General features: G+C 38.7%; 1 protein-coding gene across 1 annotated transcript in view; it reads right to left on the bottom strand.

Moving 5' to 3' along the window:
• LOC131220796 (vacuolar protein sorting-associated protein 53 A) overlaps positions 1–5703 on the bottom strand; it is a 37656-nt gene extending 31953 nt beyond the window's left edge. Inside the window, exons 1-3 of the mRNA XM_058215639.1 lie at positions 5617–5703; positions 3093–3187; positions 2790–2846 (exon numbers count right to left, since the gene is read on the bottom strand). Of these exons, the coding sequence (XP_058071622.1) occupies positions 2790–2846; positions 3093–3187; positions 5617–5665 (201 nt within the window). The 5' untranslated portion in view covers positions 5666–5703. The remainder of the gene's footprint in view (positions 1–2789; positions 2847–3092; positions 3188–5616) is intronic.
• Between the last annotated feature and the right edge of the window lie 7853 nt (positions 5704–13556).

Genomic DNA, 13556 nt, shown 5'->3' with positions numbered 1-13556 from the left:
ATAATAAATTTTTTGTAGACCAACATAGACGTTTCAAAGAGTTCAATATTGGGGACTCTGTGATGGTCCGCATCAAGCCTGAGCGGTACCCTCCAGGGGCCGTTCGTAAGTTACACGCGTGTAGCGCTGGGCCCTTTAAAATTATAAAGAAAAATGGTCTCAATGCGTATGAGGTAGATCTTCCACCTTCCATGGGAATTAGTTCCACATTCAATGTGAAGGATCTAGTTGCTTTTCAGAGACTCACTGATACTTCGTCCGGCCCTTTGCCCACCCATCCTGATTCCCCGGATTTACTCCTTGATCCATGGCCTCTTCCCGAGCTTTCATCCCAGCCTCTGCCTCCCATACCTAGCCTTCAAACACCCAGAAAGGAACTAGAGGATATCCTGGACCATGAGACAGTTTTCACGTCAGATGGTGGGTTTCAGAAGTACCTAGTTAAATGGAAGTCAAGCCCAGCTTCAGATAGCATATGGCTCACTATGGAGGAGCTTCAGAGACTTAATCCTCACATCCTGGAGCAGTTCAAGAGTTTTATTTCGCCAATAGCGAAATCTTCGCAGCTGGAGAGAGTTGATGAGGACATCGTGCTCACGCCGCCTACACGCGCACGCACGCCACCCCCCTACGCACGTACGTACGCAGAAGAAGGGCCCCACCATTGATCTGGTTCGATGACGACGTACAGGGAGGGCCTCCTAGCTAGAAGACAAAGTTTTGGTTCAAAAGGGTAAGCCCGATAGTCAAGAAAAGCCCATCATGGAACCTCATGATCGTGGCCCACTCGTCGGATTGATGTCATATTTTAGGTTTTGCTTATTGTTATTATTTAGAACATCGTGAACGCTTTGGATTTCTTTGTTTGGTTTTTATTTTAGTTTACTTCACCGCCAAGTAATAGGTTGCACACATGATGCGAGTTTTGGGGTATAGGATTTTCCCTATAAATAGGCACCCCTTGTAGTTCTTTTCATTCAATCAAGCTTAATTAAAAAATTCCTACTTTATTTTTCTGCTCTCTTCGTGAGTTGTGAAAGATTTCAAAAGTGGGTACGAAGCCCTCCCTTTTCGAAAGGCTAACTACGTGGTGTGAAGCCACATCTATCCCCATCCGTCCCTACCCTCTCTCATCCATATACCTCATCTTTTATCATCATTATTGCTTTGAAATTTTCAGCCTTTGCAGCTATTCATCCCCCTACAGCCGGTTTCCATAATCTGGACTTGTAAGAGGGTTGAAACTTCGGCGAAGCACTACAACTCGACTTTACGTCGGATCGTCGTCAAACTTGGAGGGATTAAAGGTCTCCCCCGGCCGACCAAGGCCTAGGTGTCACTTTGGGGAGGCAGGCTTCCATCACACGTGCGGCCAGCCCACCCGCACACGTGCGTCAACTCCGGGTCACCATCTGCACGTAGGAGCTTTCTCCGGGTCAGGTTTTCCTTTGATTTTCCTCTTTTCATTCTTATTTCCTAAACTCTAGCCTTAGTTTGCATTAGCCCTAATTTATTTGCCTTTTTTTTCACCTTAGGGTTCCTTGAATTGAAATTGGGGAATCCCTTGAATTAGAGACTGATTCTTATGCATGTGTGGTTGATTTCTATTTCCCTTTGACATCATTTGGCTTATAATTTTTATTGGTCCAGCCCTAGCCTGTGTCGGCCTGGACCCGCATAGATTCCCCTTTCATTGAATGTTTGGACTATCATGTGGGATGTGGAATTTGTGTAATTGTTTCTGAATTGGTATGATCTAAGCCTGAATTCTTGCACATCATACTTGAATTTCATGTCCTGCATCACCCATCATATCACTTCCCTCTAAATTTTTCAACAACCCTTTTGTCCATTTGTTATGCATTGCTTTTGGTCCCACATCGGAAATCCTTAAGATTTCTAAAGTGTTATAAGTGGGAGGTGTTGTAGAAGACTTGGGCCTTCAAGGGACATAGGAGTGTGGGTGTTGGACCATTTCTTTGCAACATGTGCCAAGCCAAACCAACTACGAGTATATAAGCTCAAGTCTGAAGGATTACATCCCTTCTAAAAAAGAAGAACAAGAACAAGAAGAAGAAGAAAAACTATATGAGTTCGGGCCCAATGGTTAGCAAGCCCGAGGGTCACACCAGTTGGGTTTAAACCCAACAATCTTAACATTTTGAAAGGGTGTCTTTACACTCGTAAGGGCATCCACTCGAAGTGTATTTAAAGACTTCTTCCCATCCGTTTTTCGCATCATTAAGCATCAAAACTCTTTCTTTCTCAACTCTTTGGTTTAGTCTTTTCAAGCCCGGTTCAAGCCTATTTCTGATTCAGGTTAAGGCTGCAATTGTTCGAGCCTACGTACATTGAGCGCACCATTATGACCAGGCTATAGCCATTTTATCCTAGAGGCTGATTGTCCAAAACTCATGTTGCACTTGGGATGTGGTCCAAGGAGGGTGTTTTTAACTTCGAGTGATTCCAAATCAAGCCTTAACTCAAACTCATAAGTTCTTCTTACTTTTTCTTTCCTTGGTTCTTTTTCGAATTCTGTTTTTTTATAGTCTATAATAGAATTATTTTGAAGTTATATATGTTATTATTTTGATAGCATGTCATGCGTGTCCAATGCATGCATCCGACATAGCAATAACAGAAACTATTTGGAGTGTCCTTGTTACATGGAACTATAAAATCATGTCTTTTGAACTGGACAGGTTTCAACTCCACTCCAATATGATGTGTATCAATAAAAATGCTACAAATAAAGTTTGTACTCTGAAATAATGTTAGAAATGACAAACCTGTACAGCGTGTGTTGCTGCAGCAAGATCTTCCTTGGCTTTGGTTCCTGAATTACTCTGTACATCAAGTTATTCATTGTCAACGGAACTTGCATGGGCAAAGTAATCAACATTGACACATGCTCGCACACACACATTAAGCTTCAAGGACTGCAACATTTGCAAAAGAAATGCATGTGAACAACTGTACCATGCCTATGAAATTTGATAACGAGAACATTCACTTTCCAATGATTCCAGAGCAGAACACAGAGTGGTATAAACTACAAACAATTGGAAGAACGATATAAGGAGACCAGATACCTGTTGGCGAACAGCTGCCAATATTCCTGCATCCACACGACGAATCTCACTGTGTATCTTTTGCATAAGTGGCTCCACACCAGATAATGATGCCTCTGTACATTAATTATGTTCCACAATACCAACTTAGCGAAAATGAAATTTGTTGTCTGAGAAACATGACTTGAACTTTGATTCAAATAGGGATGTCAACAGGCAGGGCTAGGGCTAGGCCAAGCTCTGTCCAAGCCTCACCCGCATTGTTCAATATAGATATGAGCACAGTCCAGGCCTTTGATGAACCAAAATAGTCCAGCCTGAGCCTAAGGGTTGGTCCAGTTGGATATATATATATAAAGAGAGAGAGAGAGAGAGAGAGAGAGAGAGAGAGAGAGAGAGATGGGGGCCATGGGTTGGAGCGGTAATACGAGCAAATGAGGATTTTTACATATTGTGTATATGACAAGATTGCCCTTGCAAACCCTTATGGACCAAGCTAGACCAGACAAAGTCAGGGCTGACAAGCTGTTGCACACAGTCCAAACCCCACCCGATTGAGAAATGGGCCTGAATTTTAAGCCTGAACCGAGTCCTCATGCCTGATACTCCAGTCCAAGCCCGGCCCATTTACAGCCCTAGATTCAAATAGAAAGCACTCGAGAAGGCAAATAAGATTGATTAGTACATGAACAACATCATAAGTGCAATGAAGCTCAGCCAGACAAGCAAAGGTTTCAATAAGAAGCATATGTTGATTCTTGGTCCACAAATAATTTTTTCTCTCACTAATCATGATGATGTTTAACCTCCTAAACACAGATGCATACAACCTAATGCATCGTCCTGCATAAAACCATAACTACATTCAAACAAGTAGACGTGCATGCACATACACAAGTAACAAGTGTAATGAATACAACATGCACTCCTAAATGAATTAATGCATGTGCAGTCATGCATGTTACATACTGAGGCAGAGACACATAAAACAGGAATGATAGGCCGCCAAATGACTAGGATAGAGGTAATAAAGAATTATTCATTAAAAAAAAAAAAAAGGAGGCAAAGGACTGTAACAAAAGAGTCTCTTGAGAATTGGTTTCCACATTAGCCTTTATCAACACATGAAAAAGGAAAATAAAAGGAGGAATCATCTAAGCACGGAGTCATTTTTCAGGTGTCGCTATATGGATATTATTCCCAACAAACATGTACACCCTAGCCACTTCTAATACACTTGATTATTCCAAATTGAATATGTGCTTCTTTCAATATGGAGATTTTTCCTATTTTATTAGATTTTCCAAAATTTCATCCGCAAGCATGAATAATCACCAACACTGAACTTCTCCCAAATTTGCCATCGATTCATAATAGTGAGTGTGTGTGTGTGTGTGTGTGTGTGTGAGTCAGAACATTCATAATAGTGATTGTTCAATCCATCGATCTCTACCTGAATGATCCTTAATCTAAATTTATCAATGATTTCCCAAAAAAAAAAAATAATAATAATTCTAGGCTATGTTTGAATGCAAAATGGAATCGAGTGTTTGACTTTTCAGTCTATTTCTAAGGAGAAAAACTTAACTGTGGTCATCTTTCCTAGTACATAGTGAGGAAGTAGCACTCAATATGCAGTTAGTTCACTGCAAGTCCAACTATGAAGTAATGTAATGGCCATCTGGAGCCCCACGATGGACACTTACGATGATGATCACTATTTGTCATTTCCTCTTGATCAAACTGAATTATTACAATTCAACGCAATAGTGCAACCAAACACGACCTCAAAAACAAACCCAGTTGAGTCTATAGCACAAATTTATAACAGTAACCAGTTTAAGGCTTTTTAGCTCAATTTACAGAGGGAAAGGGAGAGAGATCCATGTCTAAATAAATGATTCCTAATTTATCAATTATTTTAAATAATTTAAAATTTTAAAAAAAAAAAAATCCAAGCTATGTTTGAATGCAAGATGGAATTGAGTTGTGACTTTTCATTTTATTTTGGAGGAGAAACCCAACTTGTAGTGATGCTTCCTAGTACACACGGCAAGGAAGCAGCCCTCGATATGCAGTTAGTTCCCTGCGAGATCAACTACAAAGTAATATAAAGGCCATCTGGAGCAAATAAGCCAGTAGATCACAATCCTACCATTTCCTCTCTCATCATCATTGTCTAAGCCCTTTCCCAACTAATTGGGGTCAGATACACAAATCCTATTCCACCATTCCATTCTATCACAGGTCATATTGTCAGGATTCATGATAAAAGTTGTAGCAAAAATTTCAACTTGGCTGCAAACATGACACGACACTCCTTTATTCACGGTTGGGAGAGCACAAAACCCTCATATGCATTGTTGACCATTTCCTATCTATCAAGCTCAATTATTGCAATTCAACTCAATAGCACATCCCAACACAGTCTAAAAGAACAGGGGAAAAGAAAAAAGAAAAAAGGATCAAATACATAGCAAAAATTCATAACATTAACCAATTTTAGCTCAAAACTACACAGGAGAGAGAGAGAGAGAGATGAAACCTGTCGGGAACATCTGGTTGATGTATTCCAAAGCACTGGACTTATCCATAGCATTTAAACCCGAAAATTTACTTTCAATTCCAAAATCTATCAAAAACAAAAACCCAAAATGAGAAGCAAGGTCGAGAATCAAGAAATTCAATAATTCGCAATTTAATTACACTGAACCTGACTATTCCAATCTGCCACAGAGTACAGCGGACTCCGCCCGACCACCAAGCCAACCTACACGTAACATTCAGATATGCCAATCAGTACTGTCCAAATCATGGGCCTCATCATGAATAACAAACATTTCAGCCCAGTACAATCATCAAATGACCGATCACTGTCCGTCAATCAAACACTTGAAGGGGATCTAAAAGCTCAACTGGCAAATTGACCGGTCAGGACCGTCCAACCAGCATGATCTTCAGGTGCAAAATTCAGACGGTTAGGATGGGTGTGCATGCCCGCCAGATCTGGAAATTAGTTCATTAACGGAGCCAACCATTTTATAAATTTTTTTTTTTTAAATGCATATTATATCTCTAAAGTTTTACTTCAAAAGCATTTCTAAACCGATTTTATAGAAATTCTAACTACTCCAGAAAATCAAATACATAGAGTCAGATCTCAGTATATAGAGAATGGAAGTACAGAAAGATAGGGAGAGACTGCTGAGTAGTGGAAGTGAGAGATTACAGTTGAAAGATCAAATAAGGAAATGGATCGAGATTTCTCCGTTTCATAAACCCTAGAAATCTCAAGTAGAAGATGAGAGAGAGACAGAGAGAGAGAGAGAGAGATTTGAATGGGAAGAGATTGAGAATTCGAGATTTCTATGAATTCGTTGACTGAAAGATCAGGAAATAGATACACACACACACACACACGAAAAGGGATAGAAAACTAAATAAAATTTTACCTTTTTTGTTCATCAAAATCAGGAATTTTTTTTTAAAGTTGGGAATGGAATCGGATCTTTCGAGCGAGCGAGATTGAAAGGTAAGAGCGTTCGGCGGAATTTTTCTAAGATCGATCTCTCTCTCTCTCTCTCTCGTTCTCGGGTGCTTAGATGTACGGGGCCGAGGACGCGACTTGCCTGTGGACGCGGATTGTGGAGGGAGAAGCTCACCGAGCTAGCACGGCTTAGCGTATTGAGTAAACTCTGTGAGGTTCGCCAGGATTTATGTATTTAATCCCCTGTCCATCCATTTTAGCTTATATTTTTAGTGCTTGAAATAAAATTTGATTCGTTTCCAGGCTTGAATTGACCGCACGACAGGAAACAGTGTGAATTGAGCGTATACCGTTGAAAAATTCTTGAGGGCCACGGAAGTTTTTTATCATACTTATATTTGTGTTTTCCTTTCACACATGTACGTGAGATCTTATGAACAGGTTGGATGGCAAGTAAACATCACTTTAGGGCCAGAAAGGTTTCAACTCTGAAAATCATTATTACCACTGTTTCCTCCGCTATGATACACTTGAGGTTTATATATTCTTAAATTTTGAGTTCAACCCGTTAAATGAGATAAAAAAATGGATGGAAGGCGTGGATAAAACACATACATTAACGGTGGGCCCAACTAAGTTTACTCAGTGAGAAACCAGCTGATGAGTAACTAAGCAGGCAATCGATTCCCACCGAGCTATAGTGTGTCTGTGGGGCCCACTGTGATGAATGTGTTTTATTCACGCCTTCTATCCATTTTTTATAGCTCATTTTAGGGAGATGATGACATCCACCGTTGAAACCTTTTCAGGCCTGTGATATTTATTTGTAATCTCACATGTTCATAGGGTCATGGAGGCCTCGATGAAGGAAAAACACGAATATCAAATTACAGAGACATGGACTAGGGGAAAACACAAATATCATATTATCATATTGAAACGAAACTTCTGTAGCAATTTTCAACGGTAAGTATTCAATTTCCATTATTTCACTTAGTGTGATCCACTTGAGCTTTAGATATGCTTCAGACTAAGAGATGAGCTGGCAAAACAGATGAACGGTGTAGATAAAACACATACGTCACCATAGGCTGCACATAGTCTCGTTAAGTGGTGGGGCGGTCACCGTGCAATCCACCTCCAAACGCAAGGTAAAGCCAAAATGGCGCGAGCCATAAACAGGAGATGGAGATGGAGATGACCATAGTTGAAACCTCGTGGCTTACCCATGTTTAGATTCCATCCAAGCTGGCACCAAGATGAAAGAAAAATAGGATATAATCTTAGGATATAAACGTAATTCAAAACTTGTATAGCGTCGGTGAGATTTGAATTATCGGAGATATGTGTTGAAAATAGTAGATAGAAATTCAAAAATATAAATTAAATAAATAGAAAATATAGAATTAAGTAAGACTAAGTTGTTGATTTGAGTTTAGATGAGCTACTTAGCTTGAAATTGAATTTAATATGAACAATAAGCCATTGCCCTTACAATATAATGACTATAACTCAGTCCGAACGTTGCACTCATTGTACATAAGATCAAGCTAACATGCATGACTCAAACTGAAGCAGGTTAACTTGGCGATGAACACGATTTGCAAAGAACCCATCATTAATTGTGAAGAAGTAAAGAGAAAGATTTTTTCCGAATAAATAAACCAGATTAGAGTATCTCTAGCTGCGTTCACCTGAAGAGACGCATCTCTAGTTTGAAAAATCATGCAAAGACATGTACATGAACCCAAGCCTGACCCAGTGCACATGCATGTCACACGCCCATGGTTGGCATAGCTCGGCAAAGATATGTGGTCAAAGGCATAGGTTAGGGCTAACGGCATAGCCCCTCTCCTGCCCAACCAACCTTACTCACCTTTGATGTGAGCTTAGGCCTACCGGCTCAACTCGTGGTTGGGCATGGGTGTACCATGCTTGACCAAAATTTGGGTTGGGCTCGAGCTTAGGTCATTTTAGCCCAACCTAATTTCATGCGTACATGTTATATCCTACTAATATGTCATCCATGTGCCTGGTTAGGTCATCAATTCATCTGGAATATAAATTGTTGGTTTCATTATTCAAAAGTATTCATTTCTTTTATGCACACAGATGCCTTGTTGGGTGAACTAATAAATTGTATGTTTGACACCATAAAGTAAAAGAGGGATTCAAAGGCCATCAAAAAGAGATTTGAAATCCAAGGTGAAAGCTTTAATTACATCTAAAATCATTCCAATAGCTTCATGTGTAACATATGTGTAACTGGACTATCAATCTACTAGGGCACGTGGCCTACTGATGATATCCCAAAACAATTAGATTATCAATTGCATCATTGTAATTATTTTAATATGACGATATGCACTGTCCAAACATTGTCCACAAAAATCAATGGTTTAAAATCCTTGGTTAGTCACTCATACATGACCTTACGGCCCATTTAAGACTCGGAATTTCATCATTTTTAGCCAAAGTATATATTTCAACGGGCTTATTATAACCATTGTGTCAAACATTACATACATACACTAATTAGAGATATTAAAATTGATTTAGTAATTAAATTCAAACCCTTGTAGGTATACTATACATAGTTATTTAAAAAAAAAAATTTCGAGAATTTTAAATTCAAGGTGCCAAGCATAATAGGAGGATTTCAAATCCAAAGGATTCCTAATCCATGCTCCCAATCAGGCCCTGATAACATTTAAGTGGGAAGTGGAGATTTTATTATTTTTTGGGTCAGATTAGTTTAAGTCAAATCCAATCTCAATGAATATTCTTGGTCCCGAGCTTATGCTTGTTGTGCTGGGCACATGCTAGGCTTGGGCCTCAGGTCTCAAGCGTCAATCATCTCAAACTCAACCTATCGGCACCCCCCAGCTTAAATGTTGGCCCATGAGACAAGGTGCATTATTCAAGTGTAGTCCAAAGTTTGGTTGAACTCCTTGAGCTAGGCAGCTTGCCACTTGCTAATCTTGAATTTAACTCTAAACCTAAATTCAATGTAACCTTGACTTAATTCAATCATGTTTTAAGCATTGATAGGATGTTTCAATTGAAGTCAATCAATTTAATTTTTCAAAAATCCTAATTATGCATAAGGTAAATGATTATTTTACAAGATCTGCCAATCTAAATAGTTGAGCCACCTTGCTTTTTTATTTATATATTTACTTTCATATGGCTAATATAGGCCATGCTTTGTGTTACTTCAACACTCACGTGTCATTTTTGTATAAAATCCAGGCCACGTGAAAAGGCCAGCTACATCATGAGGACTAGGATGAATAATGGATGGTCCATTCATCCAACATCCACTATTGAAACTAAGGTACAACTAATAACCTGACTGGTTTTATGTGTGTGGCCCGCTTATTGAGTGGATGGGTATGGTTTGCTATTTTTTCACGACTCTGGATGTTTTGCCGTGCACGAAAATAGATGGGTCCCCTTGTCAAGCACGCAACACCTGTCCATTGAGTGTGGATGCGTGGCCCATGTATGAACACTCAGTGACCCAGTCGCTAAGTTGTGGGCCACATGATAGGCTTGCATAGAGCCTTTTGGATAGGAGTAAATGGAGGTGGGGGAGATTATCAGTAAATAGATGTATATGGTATTCGGGGTTTGTTTGGACGAAAGTAAATACATGCAAAAAAGGTGAAATGAAATGGGATTAAATGAACATGTAAATGAAATCCTCTGTACTTGAAATAAATTAGGATGAAATGTCATTTTGAGCTCCATTTGAGAGTGGCAGGAGTAAATAAAGGTGGTGCTATGCACAAGTACGTCATACACATGGCATGCTATTGATACTCCGAAACAATTTAATTATCAACTATATCACTAAAATTACACCAATAAAGATCCAAGCCTTCCAAAGGTTTGCCATTTAATTTGATGGTTAGAAAGCGCTTGCAAGTTGCTTGTATATGATCCCTACGTTTGTGGCTCACTTGAGGGTCAAAAAACTCTTTTCTGACTAAAGCATATATTTCACTGGCTTACAATAATTATTTTGTTAAATATCACATGTGTGAACTAAATTAAGATATTGAAACCAATTTGGCATATCACATATGTAGACTAAAGTAAGATATTTAAACCAGTTTGGTACATGACAAGTTCATGTGAATATATTGAAATTTTTTTATGCATTGCCGTTCCTCTCTTTCACTCCCATTTGAAAAGAAATTTGGACTTCAAAAATACTTCATTTAATCTCATCTAATTATATCCGATGAAGTCATGTACATCGAACTCATTTTACTTTAATTTCATTTCCCATTTACTTTCATTTATAAGCTCCTAAACTAGCTCAAGGAATAACTCATTTTGCATCTAGCTTCTTACCTCAGCATGATATAGCTTTGATCATGGTGGGTCCAATGTAATGTATTTGTCTTATATCTATGCTGTCCATCTGTTTCAAAAACTAATTGCAAGCCATGATCCAAAAGAATGAAGTAGATATAAATTTCATGTGGACCATGAGATAGGAAACAGTGATAACCGCTCGTTAAAATCTTATTGTAGGACAAAAGTTTTGGATCAGGCTAATATTTGTGTACGTTTATCCAAGATTTTGCAACCTTTTTAATATGATGGATGATGAATAAACATTTTGATGGTCCACACGAAGGTTTTCTAAAGGCAGGGATTTAATCACTACCATTTCTTATGGCATGGTCTACCTAAAATCTGTATCTGCTGTTTATTTTTAGGATGATGCCTAAAATAAGCTTTCAAAATAGATGGTGGATGGTACCTCATACATGAATGAAGGTCAAATATAAATATCTATGTTTATTTACCATCGAGCTTGTTGATAAAGCAACACATACCTGAATGAAGCATTATATATATATATATATATATATATATATATATATATATATATGTATATATATATATCTGTATATATATATATATATAGATGAAGGGAAAACACAAATAGCCCTCAATTGGCCAAAAAAATTTCAATGGTAAGCATCCAATCCTCACTGTTTTATTTTTATTTTTTTTATAACATAGCAACAAACCCCCGGTGCTCTATAGGCCCTACCATGATGTATGTGTTTCATCCCTGTCGTCCATATATTTTTCCAGATAATTTTATGGTATGAGACCAAAAATAAGATATATACCAATCTCAAATGGACCACACTACAGTAAACAATGTTGAATGAACATCAACCATTAAAAACCTTTTGGGGGTCATAAAAGTTTTCAATAAAGATGATATTTGTTTTTTTTCCTTAATCTGAGACTGTATAATCTAATCAACAGATTGGATGTCAAATAAACAGTACAAGAGCCTTAGGATGATTTTAATGGTGGATATCCAATCACTATTGTTTTCCTGAGGTGTGGTCCAAATGAGATTTATATACCTCTAATTTTTAGGATCAAGCCCTAAAATGATCCGTAAAAATGGATGAAACACATACATCATGGTGGGGCCCTATGAGAATTTAGAAGTCCATCGGCCACCAGGCTAGTGGCAGGGGGAGTAGCCAATCCGTTTTTGGCAAGTTGACGAGAATTTCGTGTGGCAACCCTAGAGGGGGAAGCGGATTGGTTGGTGTACCACACATCAGCTACCATATAGCTGGTGTATTGATGTCAGCAAGTTCTATGAGTCTTATCATGAGGTATGTGTTATATCCAAACCGTCCATCCATTTGGAGAGCTTGTCCTAAGGTTGGAGCCTAAAAATAAGAAAGATCTAAAGATCAATTAGACCACACTATAAAAGGTAGTGGGGGATTGAACGTTTACCATTGAAACCCTTTCGGGGTCAAGAAGTTTCGGATCAATATGAAATTTGTTTTTCCTCTTCATCCATGTATTTGTAACCTTATTAACAAATTGGATGGAAAATAAACATTATGGTGGACCTTAAAAATTTTAAATGGTGAAAATTATTATCCTCATTGCTATTTTTTGTGTGGTCCACTTGATATCTGGATATGATTCATTTATTGTCTAATGCTCTAAAATGATCTCGAAAAATGGATGAACGGTGTTGATATAATAAATACATCATTTTGGGTCACGTGACTTTGAACTCCTTTGAACCGTTGGTACAAGTATATAGCTGGTGGGTGGTACACGAGCCAATCATGGGAAGCTAAGTGGGGCCTACCGGTCAATCCACACTATCCATCCGTTTTACCTGCTAATCTCAGAATACTAGACTAAAAATAGGCACATCCAAGACTCGATTAGGTCATACAAGAAAATAATGGAGATTGAGCGACCACCACCGTTGAAACATTCATACGCCCATGAAAGTTTAGTATCAGGACTTTTTTTTTTTTTGGTCTTTCTCAGCTAATCCTAGTAGAACTGACCTTAAAAATGGTTTGGATGGCATTTAAATTTCAAGGTGGACCTCAGAAAATTTCAACGGTAGGAATTTCCCTTCACACTTTTTCCTCTGTTTTGAGTTTTGGATCTGCCTCATTTTGAATCTCTTTTCCTAAAATGAGCAGGCAAAACAGATGAACGGAGTTGATTAATCACAAACATCACGGCCCCACTTAGCTTCCCAACGCAGGAACTTTCTGCAAAACCCCATCTGTACTGTTTCCTGTGATGCGTGGCCCAATCGAGTCCTGGATACCCTCCGGAAACGGATTGGCTACTCCCCCTGCCAGCAGCCAGTGGCTGATGGTCGGTGCACTATGGGCCTCACCATGATGTATGTGTTTCATCCATGCCGTCCATCTATTTTTCTAGATCATTTTATATTGTAAAGAAAAAATTGAGTTATATCCAAATCTCAGGGGGACCACATTATAGGAAACAGTGTTGAATAGACGTCGACCATTAAAAACTTTTTAGGGGCCATAAAATTTTGGATCAAGCCGATCTTTGTTTTTTCCCTTCATCTGGGCCTGTATGACCTAATCAACAGATTGTATTTAAAATAAACAGTACAGTGGACCTTAGGAAGATTTTAATGGTGGATATCCAATCACTAT

Source organism: Magnolia sinica, chromosome 12, assembly GCF_029962835.1.
Source record: "Magnolia sinica isolate HGM2019 chromosome 12, MsV1, whole genome shotgun sequence".
NCBI lineage: Eukaryota > Viridiplantae > Streptophyta > Magnoliopsida > Magnoliales > Magnoliaceae > Magnolia > Magnolia sinica.
This window is presented reverse-complemented; position numbering and strand designations above follow the sequence as displayed.